This window comes from Perna viridis, chromosome 5, assembly GCF_037379345.1.
Source record: "Perna viridis isolate PV_CMFRI_1.1 ecotype Kerala chromosome 5, ASM3737934v1, whole genome shotgun sequence".
In the NCBI taxonomy this organism is placed as follows: domain Eukaryota; kingdom Metazoa; phylum Mollusca; class Bivalvia; order Mytilida; family Mytilidae; genus Perna; species Perna viridis.
The window spans coordinates 34,923,367-34,941,790 of NC_142449.1; the positions used below are offsets into that span (position 1 = coordinate 34,923,367).

General features: G+C 34.9%; 2 protein-coding genes across 4 annotated transcripts; both read left to right on the forward strand.

Moving 5' to 3' along the window:
* Positions 1-1,359: 1,359 nt before the first annotated feature.
* LOC148617216 (uncharacterized) lies at positions 1,360-6,843 on the forward strand. Its single transcript, XM_088584714.1, has 6 exons — positions 1,360-1,483; positions 1,952-2,211; positions 2,761-2,826; positions 3,393-3,479; positions 3,875-4,009; positions 5,069-6,843. Exons 1-6 carry the CDS (start codon positions 1,477-1,479, stop codon positions 5,552-5,554), a joined length of 1,041 nt encoding a protein of 346 aa, XP_088440840.1. The 5' UTR covers positions 1,360-1,476; the 3' UTR covers positions 5,555-6,843.
* A 159-nt stretch (positions 6,844-7,002) lies between these two features.
* Positions 7,003-17,430, forward strand: LOC148617217 (beta-1,3-galactosyltransferase 5-like). Of its 3 annotated transcripts, none has more exons than XM_088584706.1 (2): positions 7,003-7,150; positions 16,014-17,430. In XM_088584706.1, exon 2 carries the CDS (start codon positions 16,063-16,065, stop codon positions 17,203-17,205), a length of 1,143 nt encoding a protein of 380 aa, XP_088440832.1. In that variant the 5' UTR covers positions 7,003-7,150; positions 16,014-16,062; the 3' UTR covers positions 17,206-17,430. The 3 variants fall into 3 exon arrangements, with proteins under 3 accessions (XP_088440832.1, XP_088440834.1, XP_088440833.1); XM_088584708.1 differs by lacking the exon at positions 7,003-7,150 and adding an exon at positions 10,542-10,564; XM_088584707.1 differs by lacking the exon at positions 7,003-7,150 and adding an exon at positions 13,797-13,949.
* The last annotated feature ends 994 nt before the right edge of the window (positions 17,431-18,424 follow it).

Genomic DNA, 18,424 nt, shown 5'->3' on the forward strand with positions numbered 1-18,424 from the left:
TTTATTAGAAATTCTTAAAACAAATTAAATATCAAATTTTAAAAGATAAAAGTTATTGCCTGGACAAAAAATTCTAAGGAGGAGAAGCAGAAACGTCATACTTAAAAAATCAGACCCATCCCCCCCCAAAAAAAAACAACAACAAAACAAAAACATACAAAACAAAAAACAAAAAACGTGAGGCGGGACTAACTTTGTCAATCCACAGATACACACTGTTCGTTACGGTAGTCCCGACACAGTTCGCACAGTCTCAGCTGCGTTGGCCGGCCCGCTTCAGGAATGCCCCCCCCCCAATCATTTTCAATGAACGGCTAGGGAATCCTCTGCTGCGGTATCCCGGTAAGCTTCCATACATCAAAGTATATCTGGCATGGCAAAGAGAATCTTAAAATATTTGAAAAGAATGGTGATAGATTTGGTAACCTCAAATTAAAAAAAAAAATAAATACGAATACATTGATTCGGTATTGTAGGTCTGACGGTGCTTAAGATCACTTCAATTTCTCAAATATGCTTTGCAAACATAGGTAGATTACAACATGCAGATTGCTATAATCTTTTGAATTAGTTCTAAGCCTGACATGATAAAGGGTAATAAATAAATTACTGAATAGTCAAACCGGGAATAGTCAAAAGGAGGTACGTCCATAATACAACTGTCGATATCAAGGCAAAAACCGGAAAGATGGAAACAACCGCAGTGGTCCAGACTTGGTACAGGCATTCCCGATAGAAATGGCGGGTTAAACTGTGTTGTATAGCTAGCCAAAATTCCCCTCTACAATGTCGGTTAATTGTTTCATGTATATTGCATTACGGACAAACATCACAAAATTAACCACTAGTCAGAGTTGGTAAAATCAGCAAAGAGGAAGACCCGGGGTAAGGGATATAACTCTAGAAATTAGTAATTATGTTTACATCATATTCAATTTCATTGAAGCGTATCAAGCTTTCATTTGAAAAAGAATGAAATAAATCCAAGTTACTTTAATGTTTAGATGAGATTTAAGTGAAATGCTTTACACAAACGTTCAAATGATTTGGAAGCGTTGTGTCCCTTACCCAAGATCTACCTCCTAAATTAGATTGTTAAAATCAGTTGCCAAAACACTAATAACAGCAAAGAAGATATAGATGATATAATATGAAAATCCATCTAAAAGACAATATACTACAGTACATTATACTCTCTATATAGTTACATGGCATATTTAAGATGTCACTGTTTTATACCGGTTCTGTGTTATCAGTATGTTTCTTGATACTACTCAAAAGGTATGGTGTATTGGCTCTGCTTTCCTTTGTATGTTTATCAACAAACCAAAATGTATTATTGACTCATTACAGGATCCAATAAGATTAATTTACATACGCCTTTATTATAATTATCAAACTCTTTCGAGGTGAAATATTTCATATCAAAATAATGTTAGGAAGGCAACGTTGACTGTTCATGATTTAAAAGACAAAATGGCAGGTATGTATTTATATACATTTTTTTATTTATATGTACACTTCACATATGTTTTTTAGTTAGTTATGAAAAACCCTTTATTTAAAAAAAGGGGTGATGTATTTTTGTCGTTATATTTTTTGTCAAAGTTTAAGAATTTTCCATTTCTAAACTGTTTAGCCGGTCTTATAATTATTTTCTTCTTCTTTGTTTGGCTGTATTTTTGTTTGATTTACTTGCTGTATATTCAAATTAGAAAAAAAAATAGAAAATTCATAATATACATTTACGGGATGGTGACGGATCCAGGGTCTTCCAACACCCGGAACGCCCATTTTGTTGGACAAAAAATGAGCTAATAATAGCCTGGGACTCCCCTTTTTGAAACCTTTCTCTGGCACACCCTTTATTTTAAAATTCCTTGATTTGCCAACGGGGAACATATTGAACCATAGTGATCTTCCAACCAAATAGTTTCCTCATTATTTTCAGACAATAATAGTGATAAGATGACGATTGAAGGAGTCGACGTTGGAAAAGTAAAGAACTTCCCTTTTTCTGCTCTAAAGACTCTTGGATCTATTCAAATAGGCATTGGGGGTATATGTATAGCTCTGGGATTAATAGACTTTCTGATGTTAATTTTCTTCGAAAACGAGTTTGTCCCAGATCCCGCTCTTAAAGATTCAGAGGTGTATGCTAAAGTGGACACTTTGACCAAGACTTTTTCTCCAGTCTGGTGTGGAATATGGGTGCGTTGACTTTTTTATGATTGTATAAAAAAATATTTGTGTTATTTTTACCATAAGATTTCTCAAAACAATGACATTTAAAAGGTTGTTCGCATGTATCGGAGACTGAGACAAGCATTTAAATAAAAACATGAAGAAATTCAAATTTTATATCCTTAACTACTGATGTAAAATAAAAAGTCTAGTATTCATGAAAAAAGTTTGAGCTATGTGTAAAAATATATAAAGTTAAAAATTAAAATACCAGAACGGAATGTCTTATAAACCAACACAAAAAAATTAAAATCACAAACTAAAGAAATTGGATGGTAACCCGAGCCTTCCTCTGTTGCCAGTCCATTTAAAGCTGAAAATTTCAACGACAGAAAGAACTCCGTATCTATAAGCTTCAATTTTGTAAATCTCAGATCGGAAATGAAAAGTCAAACCGCTAAAATGATCTTTCACTCATGGAGTTATCAAATATACGGGTTAAAATAATTGTAGTAAAATATTTGCAATAAACAATAGTTTTTTTTCTTCACTTCAATCATGTTTCTGTCTTTCCAGTATTGTGTGACAGGGGCTTTTGCGGCTGTATTATCTGAGAAAAAGCTCGCCAATATTAACTACTACGTAAGTAGCTTTTAACAATAAAAACATACTTAAATTATCATTATTTTTTCACACTCTCATAGGATTTTTACGGAAGCCCATGAGGATCATTTGAAGAAAAAAAAATGTCGAAATTACGATATATTATGTCGTAATTTCGACTATGTTATGTCTTTATTTCGACATAGTATGTCGTAAATTCGACATGTTATGTCGTAATTTCGACATATTTTACTTTTTTCTAATAATCCTTATAGGCTTCCGTAGATTTTCGCTTCACACACAAAAAAATCCCGACTTAAACCCTTTATTTGTTTTAGTATACCGAAGTATTGCCTACAAACTTAATTATCTATTTCATTTTCTAAATTTTAATGAAAAAGCCTTGAAGTACGGCGTACATATGCGAGAGCAAAAGTTAGCATCCAGTGTGCACACAGTAGGTTCCATACTTAACGACCAGTTATTTGTGTTTTGAATGAATGTCATATAATATAAAGTTACCTGTAGTGTTTTGAATTTATATGACGCTAACCCGGATAAATGTTGAATTTCACTTATATAAAGTAATTTAATTTCCTTTCTAGAAAATGACCTTTCTGATTTTAAGTATTACCTGTGCTGGTATATCAGGGCCACTCTGTTTTATCGTAACCGTTACATCTTCTTACCTGGTAAGTTATTTATAGAATGAAATATATCTGTGCTTGAATGTCAGATCCACTCGATTCCATGGTGGCGTCTTATCTTCTTACCACAGACCGGACAGTTTATGGTCTTTTTACCAATATATACCTCACTTGGGAAAATTTTGATAACTTCACCCTATGGTAACATGACATGTTTACATATACGAGGGCTGAGTTTTCTTGTACCATTGTGCAGCCTTGAGCTGTGAATTGAAAAGCTCCATACTCGCTAATTTTTTTCACTACCAAGACATATATCACCAAAATACCATTTAGTCTGTGAAAATCGGGGAAGGGGGTGTACAAACGTGACATTTCATATTTTAATCACTACAACAATGATCATAATATTGAATAGTAACTAAGAATTTTAATTACAGCGACACCAGCTGACGCCAGTTGGATTTCGATGGCTAGTTCCGCTTCTAGTAACCTTCTTCGCCTTCTGTGAGATAGTGTTTGCGATAATCTCAGCTTCTGTGTGTTGCTGCTGTGCGCCATTTGATTCTTCGAGGGTAATATATGTTTCATTAATATACTAGGCGTATTTGAAATTTTTAACAGCTTACCATTTTATTTTTACGATACATAACATGAACAATAGGAGGGTTAACTCATAGTTACAATGGTAAACTTAGATTTTCATTATTATATGTCGAGATCACGACCTTATATCTTGCTATACTTATAATGTCGAGCGCGCGACTTATCTCTAAGGTACGAAATAAATCTGAATTTAACACTTTTCATTAAGTCCCGTCTAAATTTACTCTGTGGTCCTGCCAATTGATTTTCTGAAAGCAAATTCTATCAAGGCTTTCAAAATTAGAAACATTTCCCCTGTTTGTAAGAACTCTGACAAAAAAGTGAAGCTGTTATTCTGGAGTCAACATTCCAGGACACATGGGTGGAAATCTAACCCTGACTCTGTTGCGTGGGGCTTTTTTTTAAAAAAAAAAAAGGGTATAAAATTTGGTTATAAGTATATTATGTATTACAGCGCTAATAGGTCTTAAATGTTGATGCTTATATTCCTAGTTTTTTTTGTCAGAACTTTGAAATAATAATATCAATTTCGAGCACAGTAGCTCTTTGGTATGATCATTGACGGAAATTTGTAGTGTGAGCATAACTCACTTGAGGAAATCAGCTGTATATCTCTTCTTTAATATATCTGAAATCACGCACATCTAGATACATGTATGAAGTTTAAGCATAATACAAAGTTTCATTGAAATGAATTTAGTGGTGAAGAGGAGTTCCACTTACGAGGATGCCCTTCAGTAAGTCGTGATCTCGACATGTTTTAATGAAAATTTAAAATAGTGTGTCCTAAGTAGCGTTTCAAGAAAGAAAAACAAAACTACGAACACAACGCTGTCAGATCTTTATGTGTCTTCCTAACATATGTCACGTGTATGATTTGCTATACTTCTCTTTAAATCTCTTTAGTAATAAGCAGTTATAATTTTCATAAAATTGGTTTTTTATGCTATTAGACATAAGATTTTGTGATAATAATTAAGTCTACAGAATTATAGAAAGTTATTTTCAATGCAATATAATCTATCCAGGTGAGAGTTCTTTTGGCAAAACAACAAAACGACAATTTCCATGCCATTGTACAGAATGAAAAATCAAAGGATTCTTTTGATATATTTACTACCGCCGACAGACGGGGAAACCCCCTACCACCAAGACAGCAAGAAATTAAAACAGAACCAAAACAACAGCCACCGACAGTAGACAAAAAGAAAAAGGAGGAACAAAAAATATCTCCTGCTAAAAAGGTAGACAGGCCACAACAGACAACTGCGAAAGAAGAAAAGCGACCTCACAATGACAAACCTCCAAAACCCTTCGATCAAAACCAGTCACGTGACCGTAAGCCAGAGAGGTGCCAGTCGATAACAAGCGACGATGTGAAAAGTGAACTAAGCGACGATTTCGGTGTACAGAGAACACGGGGTTATGGAGATAGGCCATTTACTAAAGATTCAAGCTATGACCAATTGAAGAGTCTTGCTCTCCCCAGAACAGCTCCGAAACAAACATTCTAACTTCGATTGCTTTTTGGTTAATTTGATTGCTTAGTTTTCAATTCTTATTATTCTGTAATTGCCATTTAATATAAACTGTAAAGATATTAGATTTGACCGTTCCATATTGTGTCAAAAGCACACTTTTATTTATTTATTTTTATGACTTCGTCAGTGAGAAAGGTATTTATAACACGGGCAATTATCAAAGTCAGTCTTATGTACAAGCTAATGAATTTATTACAAAACTTCGAATCTCTGATAGTGACATGCACAAGAAGTTAAGGGAACAGTGTTCCAATATTTTTCTCTGCTTTCTTTGAACATTCACAATGCTGGGAACGCTTACAATGTCGTGTACGGGTGAAAAAGATTACGAAAATTGTTCTTAGTTCAAATTGCAATAACTCTTACAAAAATGATCGGTTAGCACCTTATTTTGAACCTGTCCGAGCTATTTGTAATAAAACCATTCAGTATGAATCTCACGTAGGTAGGCGTGATAGCGCTAGCAATGTCGTATATGGATAAAAAAAAATAACTAAAAGTTCTAAGGGTAGTTTTTCTTACAAATATGAGAGGTCAGCTCCTGTGTTTCAAACTTGTCCAAATTGTTGGTCACAAGATGGTGGAAGCAACTTTAAGTATCAAATATATGAAAATTGGAAAAGAAACGTAGGCTTGATTTTGAGCGCTTGCAATATTCGGACGGACGGTGTCTATGTCACGACTCCGCGTAGCAGCGGAAAAAAAAACTTATTCGGAAAAACGAAATCCTTTTATTGTGTGCTAAAAAAAATATGATGCGAGAACATTATAACTGTTTTGTGCACACAATTATGCTTTCTCTGTGCGTATCAGGACTCTGTACGTTTGTGTAGGGATTCCAGTAGCGGATCCAGAAATTCCGATCCAACCCCAACCCCCGACTGGCGTGGCGAAGGGGGCTCCGGTAATTTCCCTATTCACTTTTAAACCACGAAGTCCCTCAACTTTGAAGTGCCTATGGATTTTTAATTTCAAAGGAAGGGTTGTAAATGGTGTAGTATATTTATTTGTCAACCATTTTTTCGTGAGTTCATTTTATACCTTGGTTTCCAGCTAACTGGGTGGTTATCTAACTGATGTGAGTAAACAGTGTATTTTTTTTTAAATTGTGTCAGATAAGGGCTTTATTTGTCTATTTAGATGTACTTAACTGCATATATGTAAATCGTAAGAATGTCATTCAAATTTTCTACATTTAAAATGACATGTAAGATGTTAATGATGCTATCAAAACTTCATCAATTTTTACTAATGACGTCAATAAAAATAACAATCACATTATCTTTAGTATTCCGAATATTCAATATAAACTAGATTAATATAGGGAATAGATGATTTCATGAATAAAAGATGTAACAAAATCCGAAAATCTATAAATATCTTTTACAAAGATACATTAGATTTGCGCTTTATACAATGCGACATGTTGCACGGACTTCAAAATATTGATGTGTTAGTAGGAAAATCATTTACACTGTCTATTCATGTGGGACACATAATTACTAGAATTATCGGATGACTAAACCATGGATGATAATATAATACGTGGACGCAAATTCTCTTAGAAAGGTAAGTTACATTTTTAGATGGTTGTACTCCCCCCCCCACCCCATATATACAGTCAAACATGTATTAAATGACCAACATAGGGAAGGCAAATTCAAATTCATTGTCACATAAGACAGGTGGTCTTTATATACAGCTCAACTTAATATGGAATGCACTACAGATGGATATAAAATTTGGTGGTGGTAATTGAAATTTGATAAACCCTCTACTTCCATTTTGGTACTTTTCTACTACTTGTCCGGGATTGGGGGCGGGGGTGGTAAACGCCTATTTATTTGTATATATACGGGCTGTCCGGGATAAGCTGTTGTTTTATGTTCCCTTAATTCATACTATCTGCCATAGTTGTATATTAAAACTTTTGTTTGCAAGTTCGTACCCAAGTTTACAGTATCCCGCGGTGGTGCTAAGCATGCGGTTACATTCAAACATAGTATCAACGTTTCTCATTGGGGTAATTGAAGTGTTGTTTTTTTTTATACATAATAACATTATTATCGAATTTCACCTTCAACTACGTTCGTGATTTTCAATTATTCTGTGCATCACTTAGAACAGCCAATATTCTTAAAACCACAACAGAAAAAGATGCACATTTTATGGTTATAATAGATGCAAAATCTCTTTTAATTACCATAAATGTATGCGGACGTTGTACTTTTATATACTCAGCAACTAAAGGAATACACCGCTTACCTTTATATCTTATATAATTTGTGTAGTATAGTCAAAAGGAAAGGACAATATCAGGGTAAAAACAGAAAGTTAAAAACCACTGCAATGGTCCTGACTTAGTACAGGCATTTCAAAATAAGAGGTGGTTTGGACCAGGTTTTATAGCGCGCAAATCTCTCGTTCAAATTCCGTGAAAATTAAGATTTTCCAAATTTTTAGTTTTGATTTTTTCAAGAGAAATTTAAAAAAAAAAAAAGGAGAGAAATTGAGCTGTCTGGTCAAACATAGCAAAATGCGTACTTTTACCAGGTAAAAACGTTATAATGCAGCTTGATGTTGGTTGTTTTCACAAAAATTAAATATTTTGAAAGTGACTTAAATTTGACTTATTTTCGACTTCAGTGTATGAAATCACCTATTGCTAAACATCGTTAACAAGATCCCTTAATCTCACTTTCAATACTAGTTTCGGGGATTTTATACATCGAATCTACCCCAATGAACTGAGATTAAGGATACTACAGATACTGTGAAGTCAGCCTCATATCTTGACCAACACTTAGAGATCGATTGTAAAAGAAACTAGTGACTGAACTATACGACAAACACGATGACTTATTCCGTTTTGTCAATTTTTCTTTAATCTGTGGCAACATCCCTTCACCGCCTGCGTATGGAGCTCATACTTTATGCCAGAGCTTGCCGTAACTACGCAAACTTTTTTTTTTATCGCGCTAAACTTCTTACAATCAGGCTTCTGGAACAGGGTTATGTTGCTACAAGATTGAAGTTATCACTACAGAAGTGGATCGTTACGGGATATCCATTTACACCATGAAAACTTATTTGATCAACGTGTCATAATTTTTCTTTCCTCTTTCGTCTACCCTGGACTTGCCTTTTTATTAGCAACTCGGCGGGTTTTTCTAGAAAAACAGAGGACGCTCACCCTACTGGTGCACCTGGCCCATGCTCCCAGTTTTTAGTGGAGACGGGTTCCATATTTACTTTTGCTACTTTATATGTATTATTTTTGTTATTTTGTTCTTAGTTGTGCCTGTCTCTTTCCCATGTCTGGTCTTTATCTTGGATTCTTTCGGTTTCCGCTAGAATATTGATTCCCCTGAATACTCTGCTACAACAGAAACACAAAGTCCTTCAATTTTTTGCGTATGTTTATTTAGTATATCAAATGAATTTACTTAAAATTGAAATTGTGAAAATTATAAAACTGGAAAAGAAAGTGTGCGTTTCTTCAATTGTTTAGTCTAGTTTTAACCGTTATGTACGAATTCTAGATCTTATTAGGCAAGTGTTGGTTTGCATACTTCAAATTCCTTTATTTATCTTGTTAAAGAATTATGTATGTTAATTATTCTTTTTATATGTAAATATGTACATTAATATATGAAGTACAATAACTGGTATTTTTTGCCCATGTATATATGTAAGTAGAAAGTATATACTTTACCAATTAGTGTCATATTATTATTGTCCAAGTTTAGTAAGCAAGTTACTTTGCGTCAAGGTTTGATAAAATATAAAACAGTATACACAGAAATACTATTAGTTTACTATTTGTATTTGTATTAGTTATCGTGTAAAAAGTTACATGTCTGTCTAATTGGTTTGACTTATTTCCGAACAAATTTCTTCTGTAAAAGTAATGGCGAGCAAATCTGGAACAGAATTAGGATTTGAACATATTGAGTCGAACGCTGTATTTTATGCACTATCAATATATACTGAATGTTAAATACCAAAATCTGCATCATGCTGTATCAACCCGAGACTCCTATATCCCCCCAAGGGTAGACGATAGAGAGTTGCAACAAACACTTATAATGTATATACAAACAAGTTTTATTTTAATCTAAATATTTGAGATATCAAGATTGTGTGTTCTGTATGGACAGATTTTAAGTTGTTTCGTTTATGAAATATATTCTGATGCAAAAATATGAGACTTCGGTAAAACCCATTCTACGATAGGAAGACAAACAACGTTTTTTTTTTAAAGAACGCTATGAAATTTGTACAAAAGTAGCATAAAATCCATGTCGTCATCGAAAGCAAAAAGGCACGAACTTGCTCTTAGTTACTGAACAATAGCCATAAAATGAAAATTAAGGAACAATTTCGCTCACACACACACACACACAAACACACACACACACACACACACATATATATATACAAAAATTTACACTTATAAAATAAAATATATACACATCAAAGAAGATCTAACATAACAGTATTTTATACCAAAAATTACTTGCAAATAAATGAAAAAGCACTGTGTTTGAAAGTGTTTGAAAGATGTATTCATTACATGAATAATTATATGAAGAACTGGCATGACTTTTACTGTTTTAATTTCATCAATGCTGCAGTAAGGGCGAAAATGAACTTAGTCTGAATAATGTTTTTAGGTGTTCCCTACGTATTAGAGGTAAACTCTATTCACATTGACAAGCTCGTCAATAGAAGGACAATAGCCACCTATTTGGGTGACTAAAACTGTGTAAATGAGTGGACCATATCAAGTGAATCTTATTTTTGCACTCTCTACAGAACTAAAAATAACACTGCAAAAGTCAGGTCAGTTCTGATATTATTTTTCATAAAATGAATTAACTTTCTCATATTGAAGGGCTGCTATGGCTTAAATTTCATCTAGATACGCAGGTTTGTCTGTAGTCAGAGGGAAATTAGTGACGGGGCCATACATGTCAAAAGGTAATGATGAACCTTAAATCTTAGAAAGTTTAGTTTGCTTGATAAAGCGTTGTACAATAACGAAGTAATCAGTGTTTTGATCAGAATTTAAGTAACCATTGCCATACATAATACGCTCAATATTCATTTTGCCGTCATAGATAAATGTGTTATAGTCCATGGGCTGGGATCGAGGGTCCACCGTGCCCCCACTCACCACCATCACACTTTCATGGTGATTTTCAGGTACCTTTATTCCTCCCATTACCGAATCAATTTGTCGCCAAAGAATATTCTAGGATTCTTTTTCAGTATAAGCCCGTATTTGTACCCCACTTGGGTCAAAAAGCCAAGATTATTGTGTCTCAAAGAGTCGAAGTCTTCTTGGCCGGATAGCATGTGTGAAAAAAAATGAATACATATAAGGATCATTATGAAGCCCAACGTCTCCGCGTCCCAATGAAACCAAGAAAGTTGTGGTAACACCAAGGGTTTGGAATAAAGTGAACAAAATATCCCTCTCCCACCGAAAAATCGCTTAAATTGACATTTTTTTCAATGTAAAAACCACTAGAATATCTATGCTTTAGTAAAGATTGACTTATTTGGTATTTTCTGTATAGTTTTATGATAACTAATACTTCTGAGTTCTTTTGATGAATTGTGGCGATTTTCGTAGTCAAAATTGATCAAACAAAGAGCTGCGCTTTAAGCGCATGATACGCCCGTAGCCCTTTTAACGCGTCCTTATGCTTTTAATGAATTTATATGATCAACTAAAAATACTGAGAGCCCTGTAAAATACCCCCCCCCCCCAAAAAAAAAAGTAAAAAAAATGCACAAAAAATTTGGCGCTATCAAGGCTACTTCAAGTTTAACTAAGTTTGTTGTCTTGATTTTTCACCCATACATTTCTATCTTGTTTAAAACACACTTTTCTGACAAAATTGCCAAGTACATTTATATTTATTAGTCGATCATCATAACAAATGTTCTGTTTTAAACGATTTTTCAACAAATAAAATTTCTTTGGTCGTTTCTGGCTTTTTTTAAGAGTAAAACTTCATAACACTGAAACGTGAAATTTGACATTTATACAAAACATCAATAGATATGAATAATTCATCAAAGGTTAATAAAAGTTAGTGAAAGTGTTTTTGAGTAATTGTGCGAAAACTTGAAAATCCCCCATTTTTTTTTAAGTATAAACATTCAAAACACGGAAACGATCAATCTGAAATATACTAAAATCGAAAAGGAACTTACGTCAATAGATATGAACAATTCACCAAAGTTTCATTAAAGTAGATGAAAGTGTTTTTGAGTTATTGTCCGAAAACTTGAAAATCCTCCTTTTTAAGTAAAAAAATTCATAACACGGGAACGAAAGATCTGAAATTTATCAAAATCGGAAGGGAGCTTTTGTCAATAATAGACATGTCTACGTCTCGTAGGATCCCGGATATATCGCCACCAAAACAGCCATTATTGCTGACGTATGCTCAGTTGGGAACAATTTCGCATTTATATATTCCATTAACAATTCCATGCACTCTACACTCCCACACTTGACGTACTCCCAAATTGTTAGAGTGGGGAAACGCTAACATGGCAGCCCAGCCGCTAGTAGGACGTACATACTCTGAGTTCTTCGGTCAGGTATCCCGAAGGCTGGGCTCCACTACCTCCAACTACTAACAGACATCTTCTAACAGAATCCCCGTAGTGGGCGGTCGTGCGAGATCCGTAAAGATAGTCAAGACCGTAAAAACCCCAAATACTCATCGTCCATGCAGGGACAATGTCCATGCAATATCCCTATGGTATTGTACGCCCTTGTGAACATTGAGTTCTTACTATCGCATTGATTTGTCGTTAGAGATTGGGACTAATAAAACAACAAGGCGTTAGTTATATTTAAATCCCAGTTTGAGATATTAGTGGTGAGCGAGAGCGAAACACTTAACACGTGACAGCCACATATTGTATGTTACCGTAGCAAACAAGCACATTATACGACACACTGAATTAAAAATACTTCACTGAACTCAGGGGCGGATACAGGATTTTAGATTAGGGTGCGCACTGTTAAAATTTCTCTGAGCATAATTTTTTTTATGTTAAATTCTTGAAATATTCCTCTAGACTAGATATCCTTTGTAGTAAAATTAACGAAAAATTAAAGTTTTATCCTAAAACCGCCCAAATCTACCCCTGACTACCTATGCTTTGCAAATTTTACGCCCGCCACGCCCCCGCCTGAATCCGCCCCTGCTCTGCTGTACTGTACATTTAAACACTACTTGATATTGAAGAGATCTATTTAAAAACATCTTAATCTAAAAACCAGGCAGGTCCCATAACATCGATTTACTAAAAAATATAGCTAACCTTTTATGTGCCTTATATTTATAATTTCATTCGATTGAAGTATTGAATTAGGATGAAATTATTTTCTTATGGGTATTTGCTTCATCTGTGTTAGGTGTCGTTGCAGTTTTACCCGCTCATATATTTTCCCGCTCAAAATATTTCGGGGTTTTGGCGGGCTTTCGTCTAGGTCATTCATTCAGCACGACAACGTCCTACAGAACAATTTAGTTAAATTTAAGATATTTTTTTTTACTGTTCATGGCTAAGTGTTTCACTTGGAATATACCATGTATTACTAGTATATGTAATAACAAATTTCAGGTTGCAGTTAGCGGCGTTGTCGTACGGTTATCCACTTTATCACATGACTTTACATTTATTTCCCTTGCAGATTCAAGGTTAATGCATTACCTTTAATAGATTTAAAGCATTATATTTCGTGTAGGAGAATTATTTCTCTTATGACTATTAAAAATGTGTTGAACAAGAGCGATAAATCTTTATATACTTCTTATTGGGATTTTATGCGTTATCTCCCCTTCACACTACATTTATATGACCAGATCTTATCACAATCTGAACCTGCAATGCGACCTGTTTGTTCTATCACAAATCACCACCTGCATGGTTATACTGGAATTATAATCTCTGATTTGCATTTAATACTTACATTTTGCTTTTAATAAGATTCATCTTGAAAAGACAAACAATCTAACAATTTAAACACCGGATGACAGCTTTGCATTGGCTTCCGGGAAGTGAAAATATAGCTTATGTATTTCCTGGTATGTCTGCACATATGGATATAACTCTTCACTAACCTGAGTAACTTCCCAGTGAAGTAGTAAATTGAAAGTTCCACTCCTTATATATGATTTTTGTCAGTTCCCGATCACAATAAACATTTATGACTTAATACCCCATTACTGACATAATTTACAAGTATTATATCTTGAAAGTTGACAGACAGGAAACTTAAGGGTTGAACAGCATGTAATATTTGAGATTATCAATTCAATTTCAATTCTTTAAGGTAAGTTTAGTGCTACTATCTAGTTATGCCATCTGAATACTTTCATTTTGATATACATGTAACAGTCCAAGGTTTCGCATTGCTTCAATGGAAGGTGGCGATGGTGTGTCTGAAATGAAAAACAATAGTACTACTTCTATCAGCGTACCAAGATTGGTCATTGATATTCCATGTTCTGATATATCTACAGTTTCCAAGGTTCAAGTAGCAGTCTTTATGAAGATCAGACAGGAGGTGATTCATGCATGTAAAAAAGACACCGAATTCACTGGGAAAAAACATACAGACCACATAACAAGTTATCAATTTTTTTCCATTCGGTTGTTGCACAATGATACATATTGTGTATGAACATGACACTTTGTTAGAGTTATCATGCACTCTTGACTGGGATGGTTTTAGTGGGGAGATGAGTTTCTAAAAAAAATACAAAAATGAATACAGAAGAGACTTAGTCTATCGCTACGTAAAAATGTGGCTTATGCCGTGATGAGTTTACGCAAAAAGTCAAGATGGTACACATCAAAAGAATAATATCCGGATAAACTATGGCCATCATGCGTGTACAACAAGTGGGGTTCGATACTAATTGAAATAAGGTTGGTACATTAATTTCCACACGAGAGACGGTAAATATTGTGATGTATGATATAATCTTTTATTTGCAAGGGCGGATCCAGGACTTTAGATTAGGGGGGCGCACAGTTAAAGTTTCACCGAGCGGAGCGAGGCGAAAATTTTTTTAGGTTTTTAGAATATTCTACTAGAGTGGATGCAATGTAGATATCTTTTGTTGTGAAATTAGCGAGAAATTTAAGTTTCAACCTAAAACCGCCTAAATCTACCCCTGTCAACCCATGCTTTGCAGATTTTAGGGGGGGCACGCCCGCCACGCCCTCGCCTGAATCCGCCCGATTTGATCTTCCATCCTACATAACAACATTTAGGCGAGCTGTCTCGTACTATCATACATCGTGTACTAAGGTACAACCCTAGATTTATCCTACGAGGAGGAATGACCCGCGGTCAGCGAAAGCTACACATTCATATAGCCCAGCTGGCCGAGTGGTCTAGGGCGGTGAACTTTGTGCAGGCGGTGTTGCCATAGATGTCACAGTGGTACGAGTTCGACTCCCACAGAGGACAAAAATTTTCTTCACAAATTTGATAGTTCTAACATTATATATGACGAATAGTAGATGTCATGGTCTGTGTCACATGCTGTATCAACCGTAGACTCCTATATCACCTAATGGGCCACCGGCCCGCGGGGTGATTTAGGTCGAGTGTTGATACTAGCAGTAACGAATCCTGAGGACAACGGAGTTTTAACCCCCTTTTTGTTAGAAAGTTTTGTTGATTTTATACAGAATTTGGGCAAATGATGGCCCTGAACACCCCAAAACACCAATAAAGCGCATTACATTATTCATATCTGGTCGATAACACACTTTGCGTTTTATTCCAAGTCACAACTCGCCTGTATGTTGGTGTACATAAATGCAGGTTATAATACGAAGTCAATATGCAATTAAAATGCACATTCATAGACACATTAATCCCATACGAAAGTTCCAAAAAGCATATTAGCAATGCCTTTTCGAAAACAAAGTTTGTTGATATCTTACCTAGCTTTTACCGTTTTTTGTAGAGGGAGGGAATTTAAAGACAACGCCCCAACTGAGAAACTTCTTGTAAAATTGTATTAAGACACCAATCTCAAGCACTTGAATAATCAAATATGGTCGCTACTTCACAATTTATCTCGCGACAGTAATAAATGATTGATTTTACTCCTTAGTAAAAGTAAATAGATTTGGACATATAAATTTTCTGAAGTATTCGATGCGGGGATCCCTTGTTTTAATAGATTTTTTAAATCGCTGTCCGTGATAATTTAAAAACAATTCTCAGTGTTTTCATTTCATAAAAAATATGATTGAAGTATTGCATAATATCATTGTAGTTATTGTAAGTTTGTGTTCGTTTACTTGTTTGATTAAACATAATTTCAATATGCCTTACACTGTTGCTGATCAACTTACGAAAATGTCTTTATTTCAGGCTGTTGTTCGTCCATATCTAATGTAAAAGATGATAATCAAAAGCGAACATGTGGAGGAAGATTGTACGTATTTTATCACTGATCCCTACCGTAGTTGGGTGTCTATTTATATTTACATTTTTAATTATTGCACTCTCTCAGACGAAAGAGCCAAATGATAGTAAAATTAAACTCACGATAAGACAATCAGAGGACCAAGTGAAGCGTCAGCCAATTAACAGGGTAGTGAACCTACAAAAAATTCCTATTTTGAAGCAAGCGAACATTGAGACAACTGTAAAAGAAGTCGAGAAAACCCCAGAAACTTCCTCTTGGAAGACAACTGAAAAGCCAACATCGAAGCCTAAATGGGGGACAAATCAAACAATCGAAAAAGAGAAGCTTATCGTGTATGAACATCCATATTTCTACCTCCACGTTCCAATAAACATTTGCATATCAAGTGGCGCAACATCAGACCCATTTCTGTTGGTTGTTGTAAAATCTGATGTCAACCGCATCGCGCATCGAATGGCAATTCGTGCCACGTGGGGAATTACCGGTAAGGCTGGACTAAAAGTTGTTTTCTTACTCGGGTACTCACCACTAATGAAAACATTTGTCCAAATGGAGAGCAACGTTTACAAGGACATTGTTCAAGAAAGTTTTGATGATGACTACAGAAATAACACACTGAAGACTATCATGGGGTTCAATTGGGTTTCAACTCATTGCCCAGGTGCTAAGTATGTCTTTTTTGTCGATGATGACTATATGGTGAATATAAAATATATCTGGGATCATCTGCATAGATTGTACGACTCAGGAACGCGTAGTATTATCATGGGATTCGTATGGGAAAATGCAAAACCGGTGAGAGACGAAAATTCGAAATGGTTCATTCCAAAGTCTGTTTATTCAGAGGAAACATGGCCGCCATATGCTAGTGGTGGATCACTGATAGTTACTCCTGATATTGTGAATAAATTGTGCAATCAGTTCAAATTTGTGAAGCCCATTTTCGTTGATGACGTTTATTTAGGAATACTGTGCAAGAAACTCGGCATCACGTGGACTCACGAGTCTAGATTCTATACACTTTATAGACCTGATCTAATGGGATATCTCTTCTCATCCCATGGGTTTAGAACTCCTAAACACCTGTTGGAAGATTGGAATCTTTACCATAAAAAGCTCGATATGGTGGTTTAAAACCGTATTTCTCACAATGTTGGATGCACATAAATTACTCATGCAAAATAGGTTATGATCGATGAATATCCGATCAAGATCAAATCCGAATGAATTAGATCCTTATCCTTTACTAGGTAATAATGCATTTTTGATTGTCAAAAATTGTTGTACGGGTTTTAAAGACCTTAAATGCGTATATTATACGTTATAATTGTCGAAAATCTATAGAAGCCCATATTTAAAGTGCCTGTTGTTTCATTCTTAAGTCATTATAGCGACTTGATAGCTCGTAATAGCGACCTAGATACTCGTTACTGGAGAATGCGTTATAGCGACCAAGTTGTTCGTTATAACGACTTAATAACTCGTAATAGCGACCTAGATACTCGTTACTTGAGAATGCGTTATAGCGACCAAGTTGTTCGTTATAACGACTTAATAACTCGTGACCAAGTTACATGTTATAACGACGTAGAAACTCGTTATAATGACTAAGGTAACTTGTTATTACAACTTAACTTACTCGTTATAAGTTATTCGTTATGACTATTTAGCTATCTAATTGTACGGAAGCGTATATGTGCCACGTCACGTAATTATTATACAACTTAACTCTCTTGTTATAAAAAAAATCAAGTTAACTCGCTTGTGATAAAAAAAAATCAAGTTAACTGGCTTGTTTAATATAACGACTTAGTAACACATTGTTACGCGTTAGTCATAACGAGTAAAATAAGTGGATACAACGAGTTTAGCTATAAGTTTATTGTAATAACGAGTTACTTAGTCACTATAACGATTAAAATGAAACAAAACGTTTTGACGGATTAAACGAGTTTTGATAAAACACTTTGAAATAATTAATATTTCACTGCTGATGAAAGAATGCTACACACCACTAATATGTCATTTCCCATAGGCTCCAATGCTAATTTCACTAAGTTCAATGTGTTATGGACCTTCTACCTTGAGTTTAACCTGAAGAAGACAACTCACCACCTGAAAGCTGCATGTTTACACAAAAGCCTTGAAAATATCATGCTGGAGTGAGACTCCGGGTGCAAGAAGACAATGAGCTAAAAATAGAACGGGAATTCCCTACATTTCACAAAAAGGGTCTTCATGCAGATCTCATAAAATGTTTCATTCAGTAAGTTACAGTGATTATTTTAGCACAGGGACTTGAGGTCATGAGTAAGATCCATTACATAGGCAAACATTGTATTAAAATGCTCTT